Source organism: Zingiber officinale, chromosome 4A (assembly GCF_018446385.1).
Source record: "Zingiber officinale cultivar Zhangliang chromosome 4A, Zo_v1.1, whole genome shotgun sequence".
In the NCBI taxonomy this organism is placed as follows: Eukaryota; Viridiplantae; Streptophyta; class Magnoliopsida; order Zingiberales; family Zingiberaceae; genus Zingiber; species Zingiber officinale.
In genome coordinates this window covers 158,910,908-158,920,217 of record NC_055992.1, presented here as the reverse complement: position 1 = coordinate 158,920,217, position 9,310 = coordinate 158,910,908, and the positions used below count along the sequence as shown (strand labels likewise).

The 9,310-nt window shown below is 36.8% G+C and overlaps 1 protein-coding gene across 1 annotated transcript; it reads right to left on the bottom strand.

The window, feature by feature from the left end:
* Positions 1 to 7,694: 7,694 nt before the first annotated feature.
* LOC121971915 lies at positions 7,695 to 9,209 on the bottom strand. The gene is made up of 2 exons (XM_042523434.1): positions 8,972 to 9,209; positions 7,695 to 8,634 (listed from the first exon to the last, which is right to left on the bottom strand). The coding sequence occupies exon 2, from the start codon at positions 8,594 to 8,596 to the stop codon at positions 8,096 to 8,098; it is 501 nt and encodes a 166-aa protein (XP_042379368.1). The 5' UTR covers positions 8,597 to 8,634; positions 8,972 to 9,209; the 3' UTR covers positions 7,695 to 8,095.
* Between the last annotated feature and the right edge of the window lie 101 nt (positions 9,210 to 9,310).

Genomic DNA, 9,310 nt, shown 5'->3' with positions numbered 1-9,310 from the left:
TCCCAGCGGAAGCGACGCGGCGACGGCGACGACCGTCTCCCCTCAAAGCCTCGACCCGCTTCTTCGTCGCTGCCGCGTGGAGAAAAGGGTCCCGCGGCGTCGGAGGAGGACGTGGAGGAGTTCTTCGCCACCCTGCGCCGAATGCGCGACGCGTCGCAGTCCGTGGCCGTTGGGCGAGGCACCGCGGCGTCGGCCAGGTGGAGCCCGTCGTTCGAGTGGGAGGACTTCTTCGGGGGCGGCGCCGAGAAGGTCGCCTGCGAGGGGTGCGATGGAGCTCGAGCGGTGACGCCGGCGGTAGATGAAGAGGCGAAGCGGCCACAGGGCATCGACCTCAACGTAGACCTGACCACGGTTCGGAACCGACGGTTCGACGGTTCGGAACCGCCGGTTCGACGGTTCCAGGCAGGTCGACCCTTAACCTTAACCGCCCAAGACGGTTACGGTTCACGGTTCAGAACCGCCGGTTCACGGTTCGGTTCACGGTTCGTCACGGTTCGTCACGGTTCAAGATTAATATGTTAATAAAAATTAAAAATTAAAAATTAAACATTAAACATTAAAAATTAGAAATTAAAATTTATTAAAAAAAGGGCTTGCACTTATTTAAGTTGCCTACGTATCCCTTTAGGGGAATCAAAGCCCACGTAGTTCTTTTACATTTTTATCCTTTTACATTTTCATTCACTTCCATTTCCTGTTCCTGTCGTATTTGTTCCTTGAAGTATCAAAATCTTCAACTTCGTCATCCGAAAGTTGCATTCCTTGGATTCTTTTCTCCGCCCTGGTCCAATCGTCCAATAATGCTTGGGCTTCCAATGAGTCGAGACAAAGTTGATCGTTCATCTAATATGTTGCCGCGGCACTGAACGTCTGCTCCAGCAATGTTGACACTGGACAAGCTAAAATTTCTTTTGCGATCACGGAGAGAACGGGAAAGCTTTGAGCCTTCTGTGACCACCACTTTAAGATATCGAAGTTTTCGCTATCCGCTTCATTAAAATCAAAAGAAGTCGTAAAATAATTCTCAAGTTCCTGTGGAACTTGAGGATCCCGTGGACGTTTGTCCGTTCTTTTAATAAGAGTTGTGCTTTTGTAAGTTTTAAATTACTACTAGTAGTTTGTTGAATTTCGAAATATTAATTTGTGTTCCATATTTTGCATAATGTTGATTATAAATATCATATAAATAAATTCTAACATTATATATAATATTAATGGATCAGGGAAGAAGAATCTTTAATTGGAATTAAAGCATCATAATATAAAGTTAACATTTCTTGTAAAACTTCTAATTTAAATCTAGGATCTAAAGCAAATGCAATTAAATAAATTTCAGGAATTAAATAAAAATATTTTTCCCATTTAGTTTTCATAGCTAAGATGCAAGGAGATAAAGATTCATTATTAATATGTTCATTTAAAACTAATACTATATTAGAAAAATTTTCTAAAACTAATTGAGCAAAGGATAATAAACACCGGAAAGTTGTTCGGTTGCATCATTAAATACTTTTAAAATTTCACAAATACTACTACAAATATTCCATTGTTGTGAAAATAAATATATATTAGCATTAGTGTTTTGTGCAAAAAATGAACATAATAATTCTTTATATTGAAATGAATCTTGTAATAATTGGTATGTTGAATTCCAACGTGTTGGTACATCACGTGAAATTTTTAGGTCTCATTCCATTAATTTTACAAAACCTACCCCATTGTTTCATTATAGATGGATGAGACCATAAATAAGAAATTGCAATTCTAATTGGTTTAATATAACTTTCTAAAATTTTAAACCATCTTGAACACATAAATTTAAAACATGGCATACACAACGAATATGAAAAATAAACCTCCAATAATAGGTTGACAAACAAATTTTAGATCATCTATACAAGCGGTATTAGAACTAGCATTATCTAATGATATTGAAAATATTTTATGAGTTAAACCATATTCTTCTAAAATTAAACATAATAATTGTGCGATATTATGAGCATTATGTGATTCATCAAAAACTCTATAAGCTAATAATCTTTTTGGAGATTCCAAGAGTTATCGATCCAATGGCAAGTCACACCCATATAAGAATGTGTTTGCCAATGATCACTCCAAATATCGGAACATAAAGAAACTTTATTATCTAATTTACTAAATTCATCAATTAAATTCTTTTTTCCTTGTTTTATTAATTTTTAATTGTACGAGTAAGTGTAGTCCTAGGAACACGTTTAGCACATGGATTAAGAGATTCTTTACAAAATCTTCAAATGTGCATTTAGATCCAAAACTAAAAGAAAGATGTTCTACGAAAACAAATTTAGCTAATGATTCTCTTAATTTATTATCCGAATATAAAATAAACCGGAATCGGTACTACCGCTAGTTGAAGAAAATCTTGATAATTGTGTTTGAGAACGGTCGAGTCCATATTCCGTCGGGTGCTTCGTTTCTACATGTCGTTTCAACGACCCATAGCCGCCGCTTGGAATTTGTAGGAAGCATTGCAGTGCTTACATTTTGCACGCATTTCTCCCGACGGAAGAGTGACCTTCTCAAAATGTTTAGTAAAAATAGAAGATTTTAGAGGAGGAAGTTCCCGAACCTTAGAAGTAATTGCATCGGTACTTCCTTGTGTGTCGGGTGTCGGATTCGGAAGATGCTCGATCTCATCATCGGTGGATTGAATGTTGGGGTCCTCCTCCCGCGGATTCATTATTTGCTTTCCTTTCGAGCTCGAGATGATGCACCTCCGGCCTCCTTCCATTGTAATTGAAAGCGTGTAGAGATTAGAGAATACGAAATGAGATTAAGAGTAGAGAAGATGTGTGAAAAATGATGAAATAAGCTCTCTATTTATAGAGTTTTGATAGTAATGTACACTAAATCATAGCCATTGATCAAAAACGGTCAAATGATCCTAACCGTTGAAAAAATACCTAAAAACCCTCCCAATGGCTACGAACCGCCGGTTAACCGCCAACGCTATGAATCACGGTTAACCGCGGTTCAGCCGCTTAAAAATTTGCGGCTCAACTCCGGTTAACCGCGGTTCGCTTTACATCAATGAACCGAACCGCCCGCAACTTGCTGGGCGGTTCACCCAACCGGGTCAGGCAACCGCCCGTTGACGGCCCGGCCGGCCCGGGGTCGGGTCTACCTCAACGCCGATCCGGGGCCCGAGGCGGAGGGTGTGGCGGTGCCGAACCCCCTCGGTGAGTATACCGCCCTCTCAGTGCTTCCTCCGGCTGTTTCCTAAAATCAAATGTCGCTGCTGCTCTCAATAATATGCAATAAATTAATAATATTTAACTTCCTTGTTTTTGTTTGCACTTCTCATTTTTTTTTTCTTTTCCTTCTAATTTTAAAGTACAATTGCCTTTAAAAAAAATAAGGATAACAATGGATCGAATTCAAGTCGGATTTTACATCCTCCATCTTTATATTCATTGGGTATAGGATTTCGATAGGTATATTCATACACATTAAAGGATCAGATATCTTCTATAGTTTTAATTTTTTTTCTTCCTATCCAACTATTGTCATTCAACAAAAATAACATCCTATTTAAAAATATATATATAATTAAAAAAATAGATTAAACATCTATATAGTCTCCTCCTGATATCAACAAAAATAGCAAGTTGATTTTGGAAAACGAAAATTTTCTTTAATATATATATATATATTATTTAATCGGGTATTCGGGTCGGGTATCAGGTATTGATAGTCCCTTCATACCCTCCTCCATTCGGATCGAGTATCAATTCTCCATCAAATTCGGATGAAATTATTATCCCTAAAAAAAGCCCTATTGCATATTTTATTTAATGTCCTTTTCCTTTTTTAAAAAAAAAAATAGTCTTAGCCTCTTGGCTTAATCTTGTCACCCAATTATATTTTAGTAATTTAATTGATTGCTAAAATAGAAAAATAAGAATAATAATATTCATAATAGAGACTTACAAATGGTCATAATATACATTAAAATATTAAATACTTAGGACCGAATGGATGGTTAATAACTTTTAAAAAAACACTTCTCCTTAGCAAATGCAATGCGAAATACTGATCGTGTATGTTTTAGTATTAGAAAAATACAGTGAACACAAATAGATATACAGTCAAAAAACATATGCATCAAGCTCCCCGAACTTATTTTATAATCGATCGTCAAATGATAAGATGGAAGAATTTTTTTATCCAAAGATATACATTAGTTAAGAATTGATCTCTTATTCCACTGTAACAAATCTACTATCTCTAGTCAATTGCTTTATCCGTAATCGGTCAATTATAATAAAAGATGGAATCTATCACTCTAGCAGCTTCACACGACCAGTCACACAAGTATATGTGAGGAAGTAAATCGGATTATATGTGAGGAAGTAAATCGAGAAACTACAGTTGACCATTGTAGGAAGGACATTTTTCTCGATTTTATCAAGATTCGATCTCTTGTCTATTGTAGCAATAACTACCCCCACGATAGCTAACTCAATCATACTCCAGGGGCTATTCATAACTTGTTAAAAAAATAAATAACATTGAACCTAGGATGACCAATCAGATCGCATAGAAATTTTCTTAACGACCCCTTTAGTATCAACCTTACAGATATGGAAGAAGGTAATACAAATATATAGACGGGAGACACATGATGGGTTAAACCATATATGTCATCAGTTCCTAGGAATCAACCCCTGACCATTATACCAAAAATATTATGTGTCCACTATCTAAGCTATGTCCTAAAGTAAATAAAGTGTTATTAAAAAAATAATAAATCCAGTTAGCCTCATTAACTAGTTCTGGTATGATCGGTCCGATCTAATGGAATTTTTTCACCGACTATTAAGATAAATCAAAAAGTACTCGCGGTGGACAATCCAGAAGTCCAGTATCCTTTGATTATATGTCCTATTTAGAAGAAAAAAATACTATTAATGCTCCTAGTTAAAATTAAAAACTTGGGCATCATTATATTAACAATCTTCCCATTAACATAATAAATATTATTAAATGATAGTAAAAAAAATGAAATTCGTTATCTCAATGGACTATGGTTAAATTTTGTAGTAAGAAATTAAATTTTGTAGTAAGAAGTTAAATTGGAAAACTATGGTTGATGACTTGAGCATCATTATATTAACCATCTTCCCATTAACATAACTTATCCTCATCGAGCCACGAGCTTCCCAAGGTTTACGTGTAACACACTAAGCTTCTACACACTGATGCACATATTAGAAAACTAACGTAAACTTAACTTAAATTTTTATCAATCAAATCAAAAATAATATTGTCAAACTGGACTTGAATTCTTTCCAATTTCCTTACAAATATTTTATTTCGATCGACAATTTGATCAGGTCCATTTATTTGGAGCATTGATTATAAAGAAAATATGTTTTTTAAAAATATCTAGAAAGATATTTATAAATAATACCCTTTTAATTTCATCAGACTAAGTAATAAGGATGGTAATAAGACGAGATGGAGACGGATTTGTCATCCCCATTTTCACCCTTGATTTTCATCCCTGATCTTATCTCCGTCTCTATCCTTACTTTTTTGGGTTCGGAGAATCTCCGAATCTAAATTATCGAGGATCAAATCAAAGGCGTAGCTATATAAAGATCAGGAGGTGCGATCGCACCCCCCGGAATTTAAGAAAAATATTAATACTTGGAAAAAATAAAAGAATGTATAGTCATAAATTTTAAAACTTTCTCGTCCTTTTAGTAAAAAAATTTAATTAAAATCCTTTTAGCCGAACGGCCCAAACCTAATTTACTCTTTTCCTGAGTCAATTTTTTTCTGTCTATTTTTCTTCTTCCTCCTCTAATCCCGAACTTTTATTTTCCTCTTTTTCATTTTTTTCTTTCTCTAATTTCTTTCATATATTTTTTCCTAACTCTAATTTAATCCGAAAAATCTTCCGCGACATGCCACTGACGTTATAGCCCAAGTCGCTATTGCCGTACACCGATTGCTACCATCGTCGCTGTCATTTGTTGCATGGTCGTCGTCTTCACTTGGCTAACGTCGTCGCTTTGCAGATGCTCCATAAAAAAACACCTTTTAATTGAGGTAACATTTTCTTGATTGATTTCTTTCGCTTAACCGACGTCATTGTTTGTTGCCAGCATCATCGTCATCATTCGTCGACTCCGTCGCTTTGCCCCTCTTGAGTGAAATTCCTAGCTACGCCACTGGATCAAATCCCTATCTCCCGTTTCATTCCGCTTTCATCCCTAAATTAATTTAATAATATTATTATTATTTTACTATTAATATTAATATCAGTATTAATAATAATTTTATTATTAAAATTTTTTAAAAATTTAATATTATTATTATTATTATTATTATTATTATTATTATTTTTAGGACGGGTTCGGGGATAGGGACAATATCCCCATACCCACCCCGAACTCAACAAAAATTCCTGAATCCATCCCTATCCATGAATAAATCGGGGATCCCATCCCCATTTCAAATTTTTCTTACGATACTCTTAACTCATGAGGAAAATTATCATCAGAATTTCGTAAAAAAAAATTATCATCCCTATTAGATAGGAAGTAAATTCCTTATTCTCACTCACATATATTCATATATTTTTTATAATAATAATAATTTATAACTCCTAATACAATTCAAACTTTAAAAATCCTAGACAACCTCACCAACACCATTGGTCATATAGGGATGATTAGGCCTGATGAAAAGTCAAATTAGGTGTTGGTCCAGCGAGAAAAATAGGATGATTAGACCTGATGAAAAGTCAAATTAGTCTAGGCTGAGGTACCAAGTTAATCAAAAATAATAATAATAATAATAATAATAATAATAATTAATCAGGTTAAATATCACCAAATCACAAAGCGCGGGTAGTGGACGTCTAGAAATTCAGCATCTCTTAATTATATATTTCATTTAGAGAAAAAATTTATATAAATATCTCGTAACTGGGTAAACCAACTAGCCTCTTGGATAAGCAATCAATTCTAGCAAATCAAATGTGTTGTGTTAATTCACTTGATCTAGGTGATCTAGTCATTTTCAACGAAATCACATGAGCCATTTGTTTGATTTTGGTCATCAAATGTGTTGTGTTAATTCACTTGATCTAGGTGATCTAGTCATTTTCAACGAAATCACATGAGCCATTTGTTTGATTTTGGTCAAGTGGGTTGAGTGAGATGTGCAAATTGGACGGTCTAAAAAGGATGAGTGAGTTAGTTGGATTATGCATTGGGTCAAGTGGATCAAATAAACTAGATAGTCCCAACAAGTCGAGCGACCTATTCAAACATAGCTGTCGAATCTATTTAGACAAGTTAATCACGTTAGGTGATCTGAACAAACAAGTTGAATTGAACGAGCTCAACAATTGTAGCAATAGGTTGAATGTATAATTCAAGTAAATTATTATATCATAAAATTATAATAAAAGATTATATATATCTATCTTATCAGATATGTTTCTTTAGTCAACTCTCTTTGTATTCTTATTATGCTGCTTTTTGCCTCTCCCTCTCTATTCTTAGTTGACAAAGCTGACCAAGTCGCAATTTTGACCTCGTTTCTTCAATAAAAAGAAACAAATCAAACACAACCAATTCCACCGTTGACTTCAAAAGCAATCCCAAGAATGATCTCATACCACTGGAAAAATTCCGAACTTCATTCAAAAGATCCAAACTTGATAACTCAATAGTATACATTGAAGAATATTTACACATTTCATACAGATAATCTCAGCTTTGTATCAATAGCTAAAAATCCAATTCTTGGAACGAAATCAAAACCTCAAAAGATTTGGTTGATCGGTTCTTCAATCCCTCGCTCTCTCGCTCCCTCTCCCTCTCTAATCTAATTATTATATCTACAGATTTTGGACTTAGAACAGCAAGCAGACAAGATTGGAGGGTGGTAGGAAAACTGTACAATTACAAGAACAGATTGGAAGATTTTTCCAAAGTACCTGAAAGTTTAGCTCCTTGAATTGAAATTTTGAGTTTTTGGAGTCGAATGATTGCCTCTTGCTCTGCTTCACATGGCGGTTGTGTAAAAGATGGCAGTTTTAGGCCACGGCGGTGATGCCGCTGCAGCTCCGGCGAGCGCCGTCGAGGCAATCAAAACCCTCGACGCGGACGGCCGCCGGTAAGAGGCCGAGCTTGGCGTGGGCGCAGCCGTGCTTGGGGGACATCATGGACTGGGTTAGCGGGAAGGGGGCGAAGGGAGCTGGCGGGCGGTCCTCGCCGAACCGGGCATCGTGGACCACCGGATTGGCGGCGCGACTCGGCGGAGAGCCGCAGAAAAAAGGCGAGTTCGAGTCCGGTTGGTGGAGTTCTCCGCCCTTTGAGAGAAGCATATCGACAAGGTCTTCTTCCCCCGCCTTCGGATCAGGGAAATCCTTCGAGGGCCACGGGAACGGCCTCAAAGGCTCGGCGACGACGCCCAGCGGGCGGAGCCGCCGCGGTTTGGGACACAAAATTGGGGCTTTGCGGTCGGCGGCGAGGAAGGGCGGCCGCATCTCTTCACGGGCGGCAAAGGCGTTCTGGTGAAACCCGCAGCTGTTCATCTTCCCTCCGATCTCTTCCAGATCCGCCGGCACGCCGCCTGTAAATTACAAACCCCCAAAATCCTCGTATCAACCCTAGCGATCTCTTACCAGAAACACAAAATAGTCGATCAAAAGATCTCTCGAAGCAGATCCGTAGCTCTTTTCGAACAAATAAAAAAAAATTCTCAAATTTCAAAAAAGACCAACAGATCTGATCTTAAATCAGCCGAAGATCCTTCAAAAACTACGACCAAGTCACTAAATTTATTCAAAATAATTGCATAAATAAAACGCCGTAAACGATAAGAAGGCACAGATCTACAACAAAAAACAAGACCGAATCAAAAACGAAAAAAAATACTTAAATCGAACAGTTCTTAAAAAAAAAAGTACCGCCGTTAACGGGCAAAGATCGCAAATCTCTTCACCAGATCCACTTCGCGCTCTGCGAGAGAGGAATCGGACAGAAATCCGCGGAATAAAAAGGAGGAAGACGTCGAAAGGACGCCGCAGAAGGGATGGATCTGGCGCAAAATTATAGAAAGGGTTCGAACTAAAAAGTTGTGAAAAAAAGCAATAATAAATTAAAGAGGAAGGTGTGAGGAAGGAGTAGGAGAAATTATTGTATGATTGATCTTGTGCAAAACTTTTTAGTCCCAATTTTAGTAAAAAAAAATTCAAATAAGAAGATTAATATATACAATGTATATATATATTATTGGATAATTCAAA

Coding starts and splice junctions, on each gene's coding strand:
- LOC121971915 (XM_042523434.1), bottom strand. CDS start 8,596: ATGAACAGCTGCGGGTTTCACCAGAACGCCTTTGCCGCCCGTGAAGAG.